Genomic DNA, 21,276 nt, shown 5'->3' with positions numbered 1-21,276 from the left:
TTTGACTATGCGTAGAGAAGCCACAGTTGGGTTCAGCTTCACATTTTGTCTTTTTCTAAAAAGAAACTTGGAATTACTGCCGTTGCCGTTCGAATGAATCATTAATAATTACCACTTCCTCTCACAAGAAGAAGGTTATTAGAATTATGTTCCATTGTATTGTGTACGCGTTTATAAATATTGAGCTACAAGAGTGCCTTTTTAGATAAAGACAGAGTAAAGAAAAGAAAGAAGAAAAAATGAAGCTTCTAGTTTAAGTGGTATACATGGGTAAACATAAGATATGGTTATGAAATATGAAACACCTTATCTTGATTTGAGTAGTGATAAGCAAATACTGAAAACAGAAAACTACACTTTCTAAGAAAAGAATACAATTAAATGAACTCCTATCCATTTTTTAAATCGAATTGCTGAAACTTATGGTAACCTCAAACCGAGAAATAAGTAATTTTGATTTGTAGAAAATTTATGATAGTAAAAAGCTCTTTTGAAACATTCGACATTTTAAACTTATTTAATAACTTTGGTGCTTCCTCTAGGAACTGTACTGCTTTCGTTTAAACTTTAGTATATACCACTTCCACAGAAACATCTTTTCGGACGAATTAAAGCAGACAACGAGCGTATAAACTATAAGGAAAATATATAACACTAACCTTTCCGCTGGGGTTCCTGGCTTCTCAGAATTTTCGGTCCTTTCAACAGAGATACTTTCATTATCTTCTGTGGGCGTAGTTCCTGTATCATTAGTAGCAGCGTAATCATCCCGTTTATCACCAGAGACCTCATCCGAAAGTATCACAATTTTATGTTCGTCCAACATATCAAGGAAACTGTCCGTATTTAGTTTCCATGACGTCCCCTGATCCTTCCCAACATCTTGGTTTGTATCAGTGTTTACTTCTATCTTAAACTGCTGGTTTTCACCGGAATCAGGTTTACTATCATCTTCGGAAGACCAGTTTTTCAGGTTATCAAGATCTATTTTCTTGATGTCAATAAGTGGATTTATCAGAGTTATTTCTTCCTGGCTGTCATCTGTTTTTACTTTCTGAAAAACAGTAATTATATTTTACCCAGAAGGAAATAAGAGTCGTCATTTAGAAAATGTCTGACGCAATTTTCTTAAGATATGACTAACCTTAAATACCTGTGTATTTATTTCAGGTAAAAATATTTTCAAGTCACTGCTGTTTTCATCGTCAGTTGCTCGGAAGTATTCAGAACGAATAATACACTAAACTCGAATATTTATGGGTCCTTAGTTAACATTAAATAAAGTTTAAATTACGATATTTTGGTCAATATATTATGAAATTATCACAAAATCCACTATTAAACCATCGCTAAACACAGTATATTTAACAGTGGATGCATTACAGGTTAGGTTTGGGCTTTTTAGTTTGGTAATATCTTTACAGCACAATTGAGTAGCAGGATTGTAGTTGGTCCACCTACCACAATTTCCGTTTTATTTAATGTTATTGAATGTAGAAAAATTGGAATTGCCCCTCCCCTCTGTTTTGGAAGCGGAATTTTTGACAATGCTGGGACATGTGTCCAATTATTTCTAATGAGGGGTTCATGTATCGAGTTTCATTTCTCTAACTCTCGGGGCTTCTTAGATACTATGTTTTTGGCATAAATTTTGACCTGTCCCTCTTTCCCTTCAGAAGCCACATTTTAAAAATCTTCGATAAGTACGTCAGGGTTTCTGCTACGCGAGCCGCTGTTAGTGTACGTATGACTTGTGATACTATTGATAATTAATATGCTTTGATGGTACGCCGTGGACAAGGTTGAGAACTCTTGACCTACAATATGTTCCCTAGTTAGCTAGAAGTGTATTAACAAACAAATATTCAGCTTCATAAATAAGCTTATCATTTGGTACTCCTAATTATTTATGTCTAGACGTAAAAAAGTGTCCATTCGTGGTCTGCCCACAGAGAAACCGAAGTTTCTATCAATATGTTCAACGGCACTGTCCTTGACTTTATACAGTGTACGGCATAAGTAACGTCCTTTTTAGTTTTCATTGCTTTCTATTACATATTATCACTATTATATACTATTGTTGTTTTGTTTGTTTGTTTAGTTTAAAAATGGTTTATACTAAATCTTTTTTCTTTTTATTGTAAGAATTTGAGACAAATATGGCCTTGCGATCAACAGAGGTGCAAAGAATGAAAGCGGTTCAATTTTACTACAAAACAAGAAAAATTCTGCTGAAACCTATCGTTTGTTAGCTGCATAATTCAATATTCGACAGATGCAGAGTCGAAGTATCACAAGTCGAATAAAGAAATTTGAAAGAACAGGTAAGCCAGTTTGGGCAATAAATGTGGAAAAGTGTGCAGAAGTAACAGAACCATTCTTGAGTACTCCTCAAAAGTCCAATGGACCTCTTTCTCAAGAGTTGGTATTGGTAATAGGAGTGTTCGTAGAGTCTTAAACAAACTTAAGATGATACCTTATATCCCTCGTGTGCTACAACGTTTGCATAATGAAGATGAATACAGGCGGTTACAGTTTGTAGAATTTTCATGAACAAAGTTAATGAAGATGAGACTTTTCTTTATAAGATATGGTAGTCAGATGAAGTAACCTTCAAGTTGGATGTACATATCAATTGCCATAATTGTGTATACTGGAGCGAAGCTAACCCACGTGTTATTTTGGAAAAATATGTTAATTACCAGGAGTTATAATTTGGGCTGCTATTTTTTTCAATGGGAATAATAAGTTCGATATTCTTTGATGGCACTGTTAATATAGATAATTATTAACATATGATACAAACTGAATTTTGGACCCCAGTTCTAAAGCAGAATGACATTTACTTTCTTCAGGATGATACACCGCCCAACTTCCGTTAAATGTTCCGGGAATGCTTAAATGTTCATTTTGTGGGCAAGTAGTTAGGACGACCAGGAGTAACCGAGTGGTCATCAAGGTCACCAGACCTAACACCACCTGACTTTTTCTTGTCGGGTGTATCGAAACATCTTTACAGCATGAAACCAAAAATAATTCCTGAGACAAAACAAGCAGTGTCCAACAAAATTTTCTCAAATTAATATGGAAATGAATCAAAAGGTTTGTACTAAAATGTTCTTGGTAGGGTTAACCACTGTATTGAAAAAGAAGTTGAGCTTTTATAAAAATGTCAGAAACTACTGTACTTTATTTTATATTTTCAACTGGTGTAGTAAACTTGAGTAATTAAAAAATGCGTTACTTATGCCGCACCTTATATGGTATTCATTATCTATGTCTAGAGGTAGAAAAGTGTCAAGACGAGGTCTGCTCAGAAAGAAACTGAACTTTTAGGAAATACAATCAACGAAAGTGTCCCTGACTTTGTTTGCCTGCGTCCCATAGTGAAACTTTCCCAACCATTTTAACGTTAATCGCATTTTTCCGTCTTGTGCATCATGAAACAGCGAGTGTTGGAGTGAAGTTGTGTTCGTTCTTGTAATGATTTTGTGGTATTACGAAAATGAAGACTGGAAGAGTAGCGTATGTGTATCAAGTTTAGGTTCAAATTGCGCGAGACATACAAGCCATTAAGAGTGTTACAGAAAGTATACGGCGAAGAATGTATCAATTTAATGGAGTGTTATGAGTGGTTACAACCTTTCAAAGCAGGAGGAACATCCATCGAACACAAGGCAAAACCTGTATAATACGGGCATCAACACCATCTCATAACATTCATGTTCAAGCGGGACGTTCTACTGAAAAATTGTTGTTTGACCGTCCACGAAATAGCTGCGGAAGTAAAAAACAGTAAATTTGACTTCTGACGAGTTCCTGGTTGAAACACTGAACATGCATCATGTTGCTGCTAAAATCGTTCTTCGATTGCTAACAAATAAAAAAAAATATCTTTTAAATCATCCAAACGAATATTATAGTTTCTGGAATATTATTAATAAAACAACATACCAAAGCACTAAATATATTATTAACATTCGTGTAATAAATTTTGGCGATGGAACATGACCTACACCAGACACGAGAGACTTCAACATATGTGATGTTATTACATTGCCACAACTGTTATACAAATGTTAATAATATATTTAGTGTTTTTCTTTTATTAATACTTGTTGATAATTAATTCACTCTATGGCCTATGAAACCTAGAGGTTCAATGCTGCATTCACAAAAGCTATAAATTGACTTCTGTCCTGAGCCAACTTAATCAAGTTCTACTTTGTATTCCTTTTTCTAAAAGATTATCAGTGTGGATTTAGACGAAACCAATCAACTATCGATCAAATATTTACCATTCGCCAAATACTCGAAAAAAGTGAGAATACAATACCCACGTACATCAACTATTTATTGATTTTAGAAACGCGTACGACTCGGTTAGGAGAAAAACATTATACAACATTCTTACAGAACTTAGAATACCGAGAAAGCTAATTAGATTAATTAAGATATGTTTAAATAAATCCCAAAGTAAAGTCCGGGTAGGAAAATTTTTGTCGAAAATGGCCTGAAACAAGGAGATGCGTTGTCGTCATTATTATTTAACTTTGTTCTGGAATACGCTATTACGAAAATCAAAGATAGCAACCAGGGCCTCGAGTTGAACGGTATTCACCAGGTTATGGCATATGCTGATGATGTAAATTTAATAGGGGATGATAGGGGAACAATAGAAAGAAATGCAGAGATCTTATTAATTGCTTGCAGGGACATGGGTTTAGAAGTAAATGCAGAGAAAACTAAATATATGGAACTGCGTCGGGACCGGAATACAGCAAATTATGGATGCGTTAAAATATTAAATAATACTTTTGATAAAGTGAATATTTTCAAATATCTAGGATCAATATTAACAGACGAAAATTATATTCACGAAAATAAGTGTCGACTAAAAGCAAGGAATTCGTGTTATTATTCGGTTAAAAATCTCTTGTAGTCGCGTATTCTGTCGCGGAATTTGACACTTAAAATATATAAAACGATTATCATGCCTGTTGTTCTGTATGGTTGCGAAACATGGTCACTTACTCTGAGGGAAGAACATAGACTGAAAGTATTTGAGAACAAGATCCTGAGACGAATATTCGGACCCAAGAGAAACGGGAATGCGGGAAACTTCATAACGAGGAAATACATAAGTTATATGGTTTACCCAACATTTTTAGGGTCATCAGGTCTAGAAGGCTTAGGTGGGCGGGTCATGTAGCTAGAATGGGAGAAAGTAGAAACGCTTTCAAAGTCTAGACTGGAAGACCAATAGGCAAACGTCCGTTAGGAAGACCTAGGCGCAGATGGGAGGATAATATTAAGATGGATCTCGCAGAGATTGGAATAAAAGTAGAAACTGGATGCAGTTAGCTTAGGATAAAAGTCAGTGGAGAGCTTTCGTGAACGCGGCATTGAACCTCCGGGTTCCTTAGGCAATAGAGTTAGTTAGTTAATTTTCTAAGAGATCTATCTTAATATTGTTCACCAATCTACGCCCAGGTCTCCTTGATGGAGGTTTGCCGATTTGTCTTCCAGTTAAGACTTTGAAAGCGTTCCTAATTTGTTTCATCCTGGTTACATGATCTGCCCAGCTGAGCACCATAGACTTGCTGAATATTTCCAAAGCTATAATGAAGAAGATAATTCTTGAGAATGATCGTAACACGTGATCAGACTTGGTTAATGGCTGTCACGTTGAAACAAAAGTGAAGTAATTTCAGTGGCTGGGTAAGTCTTCGTTGTGATGAAACCATCAAATAAAGTATTATTTAAAAGTGATGATAGCTTTGAGAGGGGTTGTGAGTAACGAGCTTTGAAAAAGAGAGAATGGATTATATACGATGAGAGTGGTACTAACCGTTCGGTGCTCCTGATTGCAGGGTTTTTAGCATAAAGCATCACAAATGTTGTGTCCCAACAAACCTACTCGCCTGATTTGGCACCTCCAACACTTCCTTCTATTACTCAAGTTGAAATCCACTCTGAAAGGTCGCGTTTCCCATCCATAGAAGGAATAAGATAAAAGAAATTAGTATGAGATCTTCAGGCTCTTCCAAAAACTGTGCTCAAGGATATGTTCTAGGAATGGCGGATGCGCTGGGAACGACGTATTAATAGGGCAGAAAAAGCTATTTCGCAGGTGATAAAATCAGAATAGGTTCCACAAACGGTAAATACGATTATATTTAGAGTGTTTTGTTTCTTTCCGGACAGATCTTTTATATTACACTATAACTTGATGTATGTGGTGAGCTATACCAATCCTTTATTGTTAGAATTTCGGTGATTTCATTTTCACCAGACCAAGTAGAAATGACAGTTTTTAGGAAGTTTAGGTTTCGTAGAAGGAAAATTGAGAATATGAAGTACTATAACTTTATTTAAAGAGAGTAATTCACTAATTTTCATAAGATTCTACAGGAATTCTTTTGTGTAGTTAAGTCGCCAATTTCAATTCTAGAACCCCTGCATTTGCATACTGTTTTTATAAAGGTGATTCGATATTCATGCAAATCACGTGTATTAAAAAAGACTGCGAGAATAGTGGATGAAACCGTTTCCGTTATCCTAACAGACATATTCGCGACACGTTAAACTGAATGATTTAATTTCATTTTTCAGTGGTGGATGAACAAGTAAAATGAAATTTCTTAGAGAGGCAACTTTAATATACCTGCACAACAGTAATTTCACCTTAATTTTCAACTCTTGAAATAGCAAGTAACCGGAAGCTGTGATAAAACAGCCATCGTTTAATGTCCGCTGTTTGTTAATAAATTTAAATGTAATAGTGACAACCCCTCTGAAGGATCTGACCCATTGAAACTTTTAAGAAACCAATATGATAGAATATTCATGAATTTTAGTATGCATGTGTAATTAAAGACAATGAGAGTGTAATTATACTATATTTACTAAATTCTTGCACTGCATTATGGTGATGAAGCCATACTATAACCACAGAAATCACGTATTAGAAAGCACAAAGACCTTGGCTGATCATTTTCATCTCCTAATTCTTCTACTCCCAGCCGTAAATAGCACGTTTTAACAATTACGTTTCACAATAAAAATCTATGAAAGTTTAAAAAATGAAGACGACGAGATTTTTCAATTACGTCTTGTGTTTATAAGCTGCAGGCTATTGAAGAAAGATGGTTAATGAATGTGAAGATGGCTATAAAAAGTGGTAGAATTAGAATGGGAGATAAATAAAATCCTGAGAAAACACACGAACATCATTTTCTGCAATACTAAACCCACATGGCCTGGGACTCCTGTCACCAAAACTGTACGCTCTATTGAAGAGATCAAGGAGACATGTATTTTGGTTAATGTCCTTTCGATACCGGGCGAATACATAACTGCACCTAAGAGCATTTTTCAAGAAAAAGTGCTTAACCATTTTTAACTGATACCATCGCAGTTAAACCTACAGCTAACAAAAACGAACCACAATAAAAGTTACCCGGTCTTCTGAACTGCCATTTTCTGTGGCGTCACTCGTGCTGGCGACTTTCAACAGATAACTTTCTGACTTGACACACATTTCTCGGAATTTGTGAAAATAATCCAACTTCTTTGAGCACAACTCACAAATTGAATTAGGCAGGTTTTCCTCTTGAGAGATCTGAAACATGTAAAAGAGAAAATGTAAGGAAACTTTTCTTATAATTTTGAATTTTTGGTTAAGTGTTAGTATGAAACTTAATCTAATCAATTAAGCATCAAGAATGCACACAAAACATAACATATACATACACAAAATGAAAAAGAATCAGTCAATGCTAAGCGCTCAAATGATGGAAACGTTTTATGGGAATATTAGAGATTTTTTCTTGCTTTTCTAAGTCTTTTAAGAACTAAAACATTGTCCAGATGTAATGAATATTCTCAAATCATATTATTATCCTTAAACGATCTTTACAATATATCAACATATAGATTATATTACCATATTTATATAAACCATGACTATTAGCATGTTGAGATATAAAGCTTATATTTTTGTGCATTATGGAGTTGCACACCGGAATATTGTTTATCACTAAATGTTGAAAATGTTGAAGTCCACAAGTAAATGCAGCAGGATCACAAATTATATGCAAATTGAAATCAAGCTTTCCCTTAGTTGCATGTTTTTGTAGGTTTTTTTTATACAAATTTGAATTATTTTCGAATGTCAATACATGTATATATATAAACGAAATCAAAAGTATTGCAATATCTCGGTCACTCATTTGTTTTATATTGCGTAGCACACAAAGCAGATGACGATAGCATCTATCACCGTATGAGGCCACTTTTCGGTCACCCAATAGCAGTTATTGTCGTTTGGAATCAAATGAAATGTAATCTTTGAGTTTTACGTCCCATGATTATGCGGGCTACGCTATGTTGTCGTTCGAGATACGAAGTGTTGCGTAGTCTTTCTGTTCACCCCTAAACGGTAGTTTGGACACACAATGACATATATCTATTCCACCTACTCGGAGCACAGTTCGGTATTGGTGGTTCAATCGTACAAAACGAACCTGTCGAGAATAATCCCTACTAAACGCAATGTAAGACCTTGTATTCGAAACGCCCATGTATGATGGCAAATTCCAGTACTTGGCCCTTATTTGACCACTCTTATGTACGTTAGTATTTTGGGGATATATATAATTTTTTTAACCATGTTATTATCCTGTTAAGAATACGTGGAGTAGCAGTATTTAGCGTTTCGTTTTCACAAGTTTCCAGCGCACGTTCACTCGCCTCTATGTTTGAGAGATGATTCAATTAATGGGACACGGTTCAACAGTTACAGGTGCTTTTCCCGGGATTGTAGAGATAAAATAAATGCAGCAGACTGTGAGAAACAAAGCTCAACTGCTAATCCGTCTGTAGGAGTAATCGAATTCGCCTCACAGCTTGCCGCGCCATCTTGGAATAATGCACGCTTTTCATTCTACGTGACCTCGGCTGATCACCAAGATTCTTGAAACTCAAGCATGGTTGGCAAAAAAGAGTTTTCTTTTCTTATAAAAAAGGTATTTTTTAAACCAACCTTTTGCTCTATTTAATAATATTACATATGGACATAAATAAGTTTTCGTCGCTTTGGTATTATTATACAACAATAGGGTTATGCTGAAAGAGGTCACGTAAGCTTACAGTGGAATTCAAACCTCTTCTCAGTTTATATCTTTGAGAAATTGTCCTCCATTTGGACTCGAAACGGGGACTAATTGGCCACAATAGACATGCGTCTGCCAACTCATTTAGGAAGGACTCCTGATAAAAATATGTTGTACTGATCTTTAAATACTTGTTAATATAATTGCCAAGAGTCATTTCAGAAGCTCGAAAAGATAAACAGTTGCACAAATCAAACTATTATACAAAATTATATGTAAACTGGGAAACTCCCTCCTTAGCTATCGCGAAAATCCCGGTACTACTTTCAATGTAAAGCAAAGGTCAACGTAGTACGCAAAGACTGATTTTGTTTGGTATGTTTAGGCTTAACATCCTTATGCAATACCCAGGTTATCAAGGAGAACACTTTTGCGTAAAGTAACATCCGAACGACTACTTGGTTTACACTTAAAAGAAGGGTTGTTCGACCGAGAATCGAACACGAGAGGCCTTGATTAAAAGGTGGAAAGAAGGTAAAACTAATGCAGATGGTTTGGAAACGCCATGATGAGGTTCACACGATCTACAGCATTTTCGTTTATTCTTAACCATGGTCTAAACCAGCCAACGCTGAACACAAGGGAAACTTCCTTGAACACCAGGCTGATCAGCTGAGATTAACTTCTGCTGCATTTTTTCACAGAAAATTGAAGAAAATTTTGAAATTACAATTTATGGCACCTTCGTTTCTGAGTATGTCAAACAGGACTGATGGAATTTTCTTCAGCCCAAAAATACCCAGTGGGTATCTTTTAGGTAAAACCTAATATATATATATATATATATATATATATATATATATATATATATATATATATATATATATATATGGATTGGAATAAAAACTTTAATGATCTTACCATTACTTCAATCGTGTTTCTCAGTATATCCCTAGTTTTAGAATTAGTTAAAAATATATATTTATCAAGCGAATATCTACAGAGAATAATACTATTGAAAACAAAATGAAGTTTGGGAATCATGCAAAACGAATTTTGTTAGTGCTTGATAAAGCTCACTATAACGGTGTTGAACCGCAGTGTGGAACAAACAGCAATGATACTACATCTAAGTTTTTGTAGTGGAAACAAATAACAAAATGGCTTTATATCAGTTAATTAGAAATGGAAAACGCTGCACTTAAAAAAACAAAATCAGTAAATATTTACCTCTATTCACTCACCAATAAACTGGATAATTACACACATATAAATGTAAAAGAGTTGCATTAAAACGAAACAAAATCTTCTCTTAGGATAATAACAAGTGCACAAATATCACGTTATTTTTTTCTGTAATGCCATAATCTGGAGCAAAAGCACTACAAACGCTTCATTTAAAAGAGAGAATTACTAAAGATCTATCATTATTTTCTCAACAGTAGACTTGGATTATTAGACATGTAAAAGAGAAATAATTTTATTTAAAAGGAAATGAAGAAATTCGGGAATTTTTCTTCCGTAATTCTAAATAATGTATTTACATACTTACTTAGTCGTGTTCTCTTCTAACCATTGGTGCCGAGGGGTTACACAGAGCTCTCCAGGCTTTTTTATCTGCCGTCATTTTCTTGACTTGGTTCCAGTCAAAACCTCGTACTTCCAATATATCTTTAACACTTATGTTCCAGGCATCTCTTCGTCCTTAGAAGCGTGCTTCCAGTACTTGTTGCAGTAGTGTCTGCTATTCTATTTATATGCACAAACCATCTAATTTGTTTATGTTCCACTGTTTCTTGGATTGGTTGAATGTTCAAGGATTGTCTAATAGTTCAATTCCTTATTCTCTCTTTCCTGGATTTCCCCGCAATTCTCTTCAGATAGTGCATTTCCATGGTTTGTATAGCTGGTCGATGTCTTCCGACTAGGGCTCAGTTTCCGCTACTTTACGTAACTGTTCGTATGTAGGTAGTTCTGTATACTGTTAGCTCTGTCTTTGTGGGAGCTCCTTCGTGGCTAAACAGCGTACGCACCTCTGACGTGACAAAACTGGGTTCGATTCGCGGCGGGAGCTGATGTGGTTCGGATTCCACGTTAATCTGTAGGTTCCATCTCATATAGCCTCGTTGCTGAAAGCGACGTTGAATTCAAACATAACTTTGTCTTTGGGGATATTTCTTTTTTTACTAATGAAACCCCTCTTTATCATTTGGTATAATTCTCCTGCCTGAGTAGTTCTATCCTTTTCTTCTCTTCCTTAGTTCTTTACGTTTACTCCTAGGTATTTAAAGTTTTCCACTTGTTCTAATGTTTCATTATCTAGCTTGATTTTATGTTTCGTATTATTTTTAGCATTGCTATTAGGTTTAGTAAGTCTGCTTCTGACTTTGCTATTACTACGATGTTGTCGGCGTACAGTAGTTCTCTTATGACTACCATTTTCGTATTCCAATATTCCTATATAACATATAATTCGAACAAATTCCGATATAAGTTAGGTATTTTTCGTTTCTCTGTGTGTAATTATCCAGATGTAATGTTGAGAATATACAGGTAGAGCTTAAGCAATTTCCCTTTTCTAGGTGAAGCACTTGTGGCGTCTTCGATTCAAATTATGATATACAACGAACAAACAGAAAGTCTGATTTGCACATTTGGAATTGTCACAAGAAAAGATTTTGTATGCTTTTAAATGCAGCACTTTTCCCTTTGTATCTTTATAGTTATCCAATTCTAATATTAAGAAATTCTTTTCTCATGATAAGTATTTTCGATTTACAATTAAGTGTCACATGGAGAGAGACATTTTATTATTAGCTTGTAATAAAATGCGAGTATGTACTACAAGAACAGTGGTCTTTTGCTGTTTGTCTCAGTTTACAATTTAACGCCATTACAGATAGTTTGATCGGGTGCGTATGTATTGGTTTGCTACACTGCATATTCATTTAGAAATAAGAGTATATATTCTCCGTGTACCTTGTATTTCCTCTAAATATTCGTTTTTGTTTGGTGTTCGTATGATTCGTCCATCCTGAGCAACTGTAGTTTTCGTAAACGCTTGCAAATGCAAATATTGACAGTCCACCGACAACAAAAATGGCCGCCATTTAAGAACACTTTTCCGTACGACAACGTGAATAATGTTATTGATCTTCTCGTACACATGGTTCATCACATTCCAATTTCTATAATTTTCGGAGATGGTGGAGCAACCAGTTTTGACATTTTTGAATCACTTCACATGGATTGACCCATATTACAATATCATACTATTCCACAGCTAGTCCGAAGACCACTAGCGTCTTTTTATTTCATAGTTGGTGGTTAGAGATGTCCCAGGGCCTATACGAAGCCAAGAAAAGGTAAGCTAATTTCCAAGCCCCACTGCAGCAAAGAAAACGTAATTAAGGTGAACAGTCCCAATGAAAACGTATGCTTTCAAAAATGTTGCATCTCCTTATATAACCTGGGTCCTCATAGAACCTCGAGGTGGTGATGACGTTCGCCCTTTTCCGAACCACATGTTCATGACGATGATACCAGTCATACTCTTGCTAGTAGGAAAAGTAGAAAAGTACGTGGTTTTGCTGACAAATATGAAGCACGTGTACGATATAACAATATATTCTAATGGAAAGAAATTAAATATTTCAATTTTATGTCTCACAAAAAGCCCCACAGTAGGCTAAAAGAGACGATGATGTTGATAAGGAATGAAATGGGAAAACCTCAAGAAAACTCAGGCATACGGTGTTTTCCCCACAAAGCCCATTTCACAACATCTGGTTTCAAAGCAAGGACTTCACGCATAATAATATGTTCCTGTTTAGACCAAACATTATAATCTTTTATGTAAAGTTTACAAATATATATATCCACACACACTAGGATGGCATCGTCTACTCAGCTTTACCGTAAGAAATATGGCAGCGTGAATTTTACCTCAATAAGCGTTTTGGGATTAAAGGTCTCTGTGTGGAAGAATAGAACAAGCATTGGAAGGTTTAGGTTAGATTAAGTTCCGATAAACTCAGCCGGGCCAAAAGTGTGTACTAAGTAAATGAAAGAAATCAAATCTGACCTAACGTATTCATAAGTAACGATTGTCATGTTGAAAAGGTGACGCGACTTAGCAGAATAAATGCTTGTAAGTAGGTTCGGTTAATTTTGTTAAAGTTTTTCTAGGGGTAAAGTGTCGATAATCACTTTCGTGTTAAACCAAGGTGCACCACTAATGTAAGTGAAGGAAACCAAACCTGCACGGTGTTGGTAAGTTTAAGCACATCATATTTTGCGATTTTTTCTTTTTCTTTTTTTTTGTTTTTTGTTTTTTGATAAAGTTAAAAACAAATTTTTCTAGGAGGCAGAATTAAAATAGCAAGCAACAATACTATAATTTGTAGGGTTACTAATGTAAAATTAAAAATATGCTTCACGAAGGTTAAAATAAGTGAGTTTGCATGAAAGTTGCTGTGACTAGACACTAGTTTGCGCAGGCAGAGTATTACTACACACTTTACAAAAGCTGTATTTTATTTTCAAAAATGAAGCATTACTAGCGAAATCCCACCTGCTTTTTTTTTTTAACCTTTTATTACAGAGATACCCACCGTCGTTGTACATACACTTTTCAGACGCATCCCCATGCGACCGTGCTGTTGAACCACCTTCTACCTGCCTTGACTCCGTTACACAGCATTGGTATTTTTCATTAGCCACCTAGCACAGGTTTATTTGTAATTTTTCACCGTAGCTTTTAAGGCATATATCAAAACACTGTATTTCTAAACAAATCGTGAAAGAATTTTAATTTTTCAACAGTCATTTCTGGTAGCCTCTTGGCTTTCAATTGTAGTAAGTGTGATAGGTTATGTCGCCCTACGCAAATCTATTTAACGACAATAAGAACAAAATTAGTGAAAGACCTGCGCTAACGCTGATGTAGTTATCCTAGCATATGTGGAGATAACACATCGTTGTGATATATGTAGTATCGGTTACGTGGTAACATAACAGGTTGGCAACCAACAATGTACAAGTTACACCCTCCCACAAAAAAAGGAACCAAGAATACGGGTTAAGGGCTGTAATGCCGCACAAATTTTAGGAAATTTACTAGATGAATTGGAAAATTTCTTTCGGTTTGTAAGGTAGAGTAAGTGAAAGTCAAGGAGGGCAATAGTTGAATTTAAGAAGATGGTTGTTGTTATAGAATGTTTTTAATGTTGTAAGCGGTACTGTATATGAAGGAAGTAGACTATTTCGCGAAGAGGTTCACTTCTGATGATTTAGTGGGCGAAACGGCAGTGTGAAAATGGAAGGAAGGGGGGGGGGTTCATGCCAAAATTTTGACATACTGTGATTGAATTTTAACTAAGTATATAAAAGTATCAAGCGTGAAATTTAACCAATCTCACCTGCTAGGTGGCCACTGCGGCGGCCTATTTCTCCACAGTGTACAGAAGCTCGATTTTATGTTTACAAGTGCAGCGTTACTAACATGAAACATTACAACTGCTATTGAAACTCATATTATTGTGAAAACCCACCTGTTTTCACTATTCTCGCTGACGAGCCTGCACCCTTCGGACGCATCCCATGCTATCGCGCGAGCTCAGCAGCTTCGTCCTACTATGACTGGGTTAGGTAGAATTCGTGCTTCTCTGTGAGCACCTAGCATACGCTTGTTCGTGCATTTCATTCTGATTTTAACGACATACATCCGGATGACTTATTTATAAGAAAATATAAATTTTCTATTCCGCATTGCAAAAGTTTACACGCCTCTCTTTTGAAAGAACTGACTTCTAAATCAACATAATTTAATCTTACACAATGAAGTACATTTTGGTACTCTTTTCGCTTTCCGTGTGGTCTGGCAATACAGCACAAATGTCAAGTGTAAACATAATACAAGGTTATGGAATATCTATACATGCAGAAACTAAGTTTGGAAATAATACTTCGTATATGCACATATTCACCGTTGGATATATGCATATACAAAATCGCCTCCACCCTGCAACGCATCTCCTCGCTGCTGATCGCGCCCACATGCTATGCTCCTAATCTGATTCGGTTACATAGCGTTCGAGCTTTCGGTACACCTAAAAGTAACCTACACGACCTAAACCAATCCATTCATACAGGCTATCATAATTGCCATTTTGAAAAACTGGCGGGGGGTTAACAGAGTAAAAAGCCTTTAACCCGGATTAAAGGCAGGAGAGTAAAGGATGTCCAGAAATATGAAACAACGAAATATACCCTGCCCTAAGCCTTATTGTTCTGAAACTACTCTGTGGTACTAAGGACTAACGCTGTATTTAATAGCGTTTTCTACAAATATAATATACTTACATAATATGAGAAGCAAAGGAAAATTTTCTGAAAAACACTCCAGCTACTCCGTTGGTCATTAAATATACTTATTTTCGGTTTGTGTTGCAAATCTTCTAAACAAAATCGGCAAACTTTTTGCATATTATCTTTTCGAATTTTTCGCATCTTGCTTGAATAATCCATAATCATATACGAGTTATTATATTCAATTTCATAAATTTTACGTAGTTTCTACTGATCATTTACTATACATTACATCTTCGTACTTCACTTTCGTAAATACTTGAAAATAAACAAAAACAAAACAAATCTATGTAAAGCAGTGTTGCCACACGAAAATAAAACAGGTAATGTGTTAGAACACCCCTTCCCCTTTTAAAAGTTCAAATCACCAAAGTGCTCTTTTTAAATATATCCAAATAGGAAACTTTCGTCGCACGTAAGATGTATAACAGAGATCTAAACTAACTAACTAACTTTATGGCCTATGGAACCCGGAGGGTTTTAATGCCGCGTTCACAAGAGCTCTCCACTTATTTCTATTCTTAGCTAACTGCACCCAGTTTCTACTTTGTAATCCTATCTCTGGAAGATCCTCTTAATATTGCCCTCCCATCTGCGCTTAGGTCTTCCTAATAGTCGTTTTACGATTGGTCTTCCAGTCAAGACTTTGAAAGCGTTTCTAATTGCTTCCATTCTAGCTATGACCTGCCCACCTAAGCCTCCTAGACTTGACGACCCTAACAATATTGGGTAAACCATATAAATTATGTAGTTCCTCGTTATGACGTTTCCGACATTCCACATTCCCGTTCCTCTTGGGTACGAATATTCGTCTCAGGATCTTGTTCACAAATACTTTCAGTCTATGTTCTTCCCTCAGAGTAAGTGACCATGTTTCGCAGACATACAAAACAACAGGCATGATTATCGTTTTGTATATTTTAAACTTCAAATTCCTCGACAGAATTCGCGACGACAAGAGATTTCGAACCGAATAGTGACACAAATTCCCTGCTTTTAGTGGACATTTAATTTCTCCGTGAATATGATTTTCGTCTGTTAACCCTTGGGGATCCTATGGTACAATTTGTACCATACGCGTTTTTCATGGTACATTGCGTTATTTCTCTTCTATTTGAGCTTTTTCGTCCGGTTTTTTTTTTTCCACGTCCAGAGGCCTTGTAGAAGACATTACGTATGGTTTCAGACCGTCCTGCGTCCAGACATAGAAGGTGATGACGTCATAAGTCAAAACTTTCTCTTCTCATTTTCTAAGCCTATGTTCAATATTTTTGGTGGGCTTATTTTTCCACGTAGAAGATTGAAATTTTGCACAAACATTCAGGCCACCGAGTAGTATTTACCAGATTTCTTGTTCCGATGTCAGTGCTAAAACAGGGGGGAACCAGAGGGGCAAATGGGTAAAAAAAGGGATTTTTTAACCCCCAAAATCCCGTTTTTCGTCATTTTCCCGCCTTACATACATGATAGGACCACGTGAGTCATACCGTCTAAAGGCAGTTCCATTCTGAAGAGAACGACGGTAGAATTATTATTCTAGGGTAATTAGGGCTGTCTCAGTGAATTTTTATCCAAATATACTTCTGTATAGGGTAAAAGTGGGGCGTGGTAGGGAATTTTTTTCTGGCGGGCCTATTTTTTCACGTAGAAGATTGAAATTTTGCACAAACATTCAGTCCACCGAGGAGTATTTACCAGATTTTTTGTTCCGATGTCAGTGTTAAAACAGCGGGGCGGGGGGGGGGGGAACAGAGGGGCAAAGGGTTAAAAAAGGTATTTTTACCCTAAAAATCCTGTTTTTCGTCATTTTCCCGCCTCACATACACGATAGGACCACGTGAGTCATACCGTCTCAAAGGCAGTTCCATTCTGAAGAGAACGACGGTCGAATTATTATTCTAGGGTAATTAGGACCGTCTCAGTGAATTTTTATCCAAATATACTTTTGTATAGGGTAAAAGTGGGGCATGGTAGGGAAATTTTTTCTGGCGGGCCTATTGTTTCACGTAGAAGATTGAAATTTTGCACAAACATTCAGTCCACCGAGTAGTATTTACCAGAAGTTTTTTTTCGATTTCTGCGTAAAAATAGGGTGAGTCCAGAGGGGCAAAAGTTGAAAAAAGGGAAATTTTGCCCCAAAAAATCCCTTTTTCAGGAATTTTCCGCCTTAGATACATGATGGAGACATCTGAATGGTACCACCTGAAAGACAGTTCTATTCTGAAGAGAATGATTGGCGGATTATAGTCGTAGGGTAATTACGGATGTCTCAGGAATTTTTTTCCCTGAGATCATAGTGTTTTATGGTAATTTGGGGCATTGTGGGAATTTTTGATAAAAATTTTCCCACCCTTACTATTCAAGATAGAAACTTGAAATTTGGCACACACATTCAGTATACCAAGTACTATTTATCAGATTTTTTTAGATGACTACGATCACACGGGGGGGTCCAGGGGGGGGGCAAAGTTCGAGAAAAAAATTTTCCCTCCGAAATTTTCACTTTGACATTTTTTCCCGCTTCTGGTATATGGTATGAGCATGCAAGTGGTACCATTTGAAAGCCAGCTCTATTCTGAAGAGAATGAGGTAGGAACCATGATCCTAGGATAAATAGTGACGATACAGTAGCTGCTTGACTGAAAGTCTAAAAAATAGCCCAAAAAGCCAGGATCCTTTAGGGGTTAATATTGATCCTAGATTTTTGATACAATTCACTTTATCAAAAGTATTATTTAATATTTTAACGCATCCATAATTTGCTGTATTTCGGTCCCGACGCACTTCCATGTATTTAGTATTTTCTGCATTTACTTCTGAACCCATGTCCCTGCAGCGTTTAATAAAATCCCTGCATTTCTTTCTATTGTTCCCCTATCGTCCCCTTTTAAATTTACATCATCAGCATACGCCATAACCTGGTGAATACCGTTCAACTCTAGGCCCTGGTTGCTATATTTGATTTTCCTTATAGCGTATTCCAGAACGAAGTTAAATAATAATGGCGACAACGCATCTCCTTGTTTCAGGCCATTTTCGACGTGAAATCTCGTGGATAAAAATTTTCTTACCTAGATTTTACTTTGGAATTCACTTGAACATATTTTAATTAATCAAATTTACTTTCTCCGTATTCCAAGTTCTGTAAGAACGTTGTATAACGTTTCTCTCATACGCGAGTCGTACGTCTTTCTAAAATCAGTAAATAGTCGATGTACCTGGGTATTGTATTTCCACTTTCTTCGAGTATTTGGCGAATGGTAAATATTTGGTCGATAGTTGATCGATTTCGTCTAAATCCGCACTGATAATCTCTAATAATTTCATCTGCCTATGAGGTCAGTTTTGCTAATAGAATATTCGAAAGGATTTTATTTATTTATTTATTTATTTATTTATTTATTTATTGTAACAACAACACAACAGGCGTCCTGCCCATTTACAGTGTTTGTTTACATATACGGTAAAATATCATTATTTTTACAGAAGAAAAACATACAGAAATTTTTATTGTTTCATTAATTAACTCAGCTCATCATACTACAAATTGTGTTCCTAAACATTTTTTCAGACATATTGAATATGTCTATCATTTCACACTTTTCTTCAATATTATTGTAGTGAGAGCTCATTCTCCATAAAGGGGATTTATGCATGATGTCAGTGCGTGCTTTCTTACAGTACATGGTACTACTATTGCTTAACCTCGTTCTAGACGTCGGAACATGCAGAAATATATTAGAACTTAGTTCTATGCAATCAATTTTATTATTTATTATTTTATGTAGAAAAACTAAATCATTAACATACCTACGTTGCTCTAATGTCGGTATATTGAAATTGTTTGTTAGTTCTGGGTATGATATGTATGCTGGGTACATTCCAGTTTTTTTATACATTAGTAATCTCAAAAACTTACACTGCACTCTTTCAATCATCTGGATATATTTTCCATTATGAGGAGTCCAAATAACAGAAGCGTATTCCAGTTGGGATTTTATATACGAATAATATAGTTTTAAAATTGTCATGTGGCTACGGAAGTCTCTACTTACACGACAAACAAATCCAAGACTCTTATAAGCATTGTTTGCAATAGTTTCAATGTGATTTGCGAAAGTCAGTTTTGGGTCGAAGGTAACACCAAGGTCTTTAACAGTTTCCGGCCTACAAAGATTTATACCGTCAATAGTATAATCATAATTTATGTATTTTCCTTTTCTAGTAAATGTAATAGCTTTACATTTAGTTATGTTTAGGCTAAATTTATTCACGTGGCACCAGTGTTTTACATTTTCCAAGTCTTCCTGGAGGTTTTTACAGTCTTCAAGTGATTTAATTTGAGCATATAATTTTAAGTCATCTGCAAAGAGTAAAGTATGCGATTTCTTGATGTGCTTAGTTATGTCATTGATAGTGATGAGGAATAATAAAGGTCCAAGGTTTGATCCTTGCGGTACTCCCGATGTAGCATTAAAATTGTTGGAGATATGACCTTTGTAAGCTACAGATTGTTTGCGATCACGTAAGTATGATGTGAACAGTACTAATGCTTGCTTAGAAAGATTCATAAGAGCTAGTTTTTCAAGCAAAATGTCGTGGTTAACTAAATCGAACGCTTTCTGAAAGTCTGTATAGATTACATCCACCTGCCCACCTTTGTCTAGTTCTGAAGCTATAAAGTTTGTTATAATTGTCAAGTTAGTTGAAGTGGATCTATTCTTGAGAAATCCGTGTTGGTATACAGAGATACTGGATCTAACATGATTAAGTAAACGATTGTGTATTATATATTCATAAATTTTTGCAAATGGGGAAAGAATTGCAATTGGTCTAAAGCTTTCTATATTTTTAGCATTGCTATTTTTTGGAATAGGACATATCAAGCTTTCTTTCCATCGGTCTGGAAAAACATTATATTTTACGGACATGTTTAATAGTATATGTATAGGATGTTTTATGATATCAATAGTTCCCTTTATTATGTAAGGTGGGATACCATCAGGGCCACACGCTGTTCTAGATTTCAACCTTTTAATGGCATGTTCTATTTCTGATATTGTTATTTCAGTGATTTGGAAAATATCGAGTAATATACTTCTAGATTCGTGTGACATTAGAGCATCAGTGTTATAACTCACAGGTTCATGATTGTAAACAGACTTAAAATAATGTGCAAAAGCCTCCGCAATATCCCTGTTACACTGTAGACTTTCACCATTATACATAAGGGGGTCATTAGTCAAATGCCTTGTTTTATTTTTGATAAAATTCCAAAAGTTTGTTGGATCATCTGCTATGCAATTCTCGGAGTTAGCTACGAATTCTTTGTATGCTTTCGCAATTTTTGTCTTTACCTCCGTCCTTAAACTACAGAATTTATCACGGTAATATGTATTATTGTCTATTGTGTTCTTCCACTTTTTGTGATAGTACGATTTTTGTTTGATTTTTCGAATTATTTCTGAGTCAAACCAGACAGGAAAGATTTTATTACTGGGATTCTTTTTAGTTGGAATGCATTGTTTAAATACGTCATCAATTAATTGATAAAAAGTTTCTACAGCTTTATTTACGTCATTTGAATATGAAAGGCAATTCCAATTAACTTTTGAAAGTTCTAAATACAATTTATGATAATCGGCTTTTCTGAAATTAAAACCAGATGATCTATTGTTTACTTTTTGTTTCGGAAAACGTTTAACTGAAAGCGCTATAATTAAGGGGGGATGGTGATTGTCTATAGGTACCAATGGTGAATTTTCACGGTTTACTTCAATTTCGCATGCAT

The 21,276-nt window shown here is 35.6% G+C and overlaps 1 protein-coding gene across 10 annotated transcripts in view; it reads right to left on the bottom strand.

Annotated features, from left to right (window-relative positions):
• LOC145691057 (uncharacterized) overlaps positions 1-15,762 on the bottom strand; it is a 235,495-nt gene extending 219,733 nt beyond the window's left edge. For 5 of the 10 annotated variants that reach the window (XM_081766705.1, XM_081766704.1, XM_081766693.1 and 2 more), the window contains exons 1-3: positions 15,480-15,762; positions 7,463-7,624; positions 660-1,054 (exon numbers count right to left, since the gene is read on the bottom strand). In XM_081766705.1, coding sequence (XP_081622831.1) covers positions 660-1,054; positions 7,463-7,624; positions 15,480-15,650 — 728 coding nt within the window. In that variant the 5' untranslated portion in view covers positions 15,651-15,762. Of the gene's footprint in view, positions 1-659; positions 1,055-7,462; positions 7,625-15,479 lie in introns of those variants that run through there. The other 5 variants (XM_081766701.1, XM_081766698.1, XM_081766694.1 and 2 more) reach the window with 3 other exon arrangements.
• Positions 15,763-21,276: the final 5,514 nt, after the last annotated feature.

The sequence above is a fragment of the Thermobia domestica genome, chromosome 7, assembly GCF_964235325.1.
Source record: "Thermobia domestica chromosome 7, izTheDome1.hap1.1, whole genome shotgun sequence".
Taxonomy (NCBI): domain Eukaryota; kingdom Metazoa; phylum Arthropoda; class Insecta; order Zygentoma; family Lepismatidae; genus Thermobia; species Thermobia domestica.
This window is presented reverse-complemented; position numbering and strand designations above follow the sequence as displayed.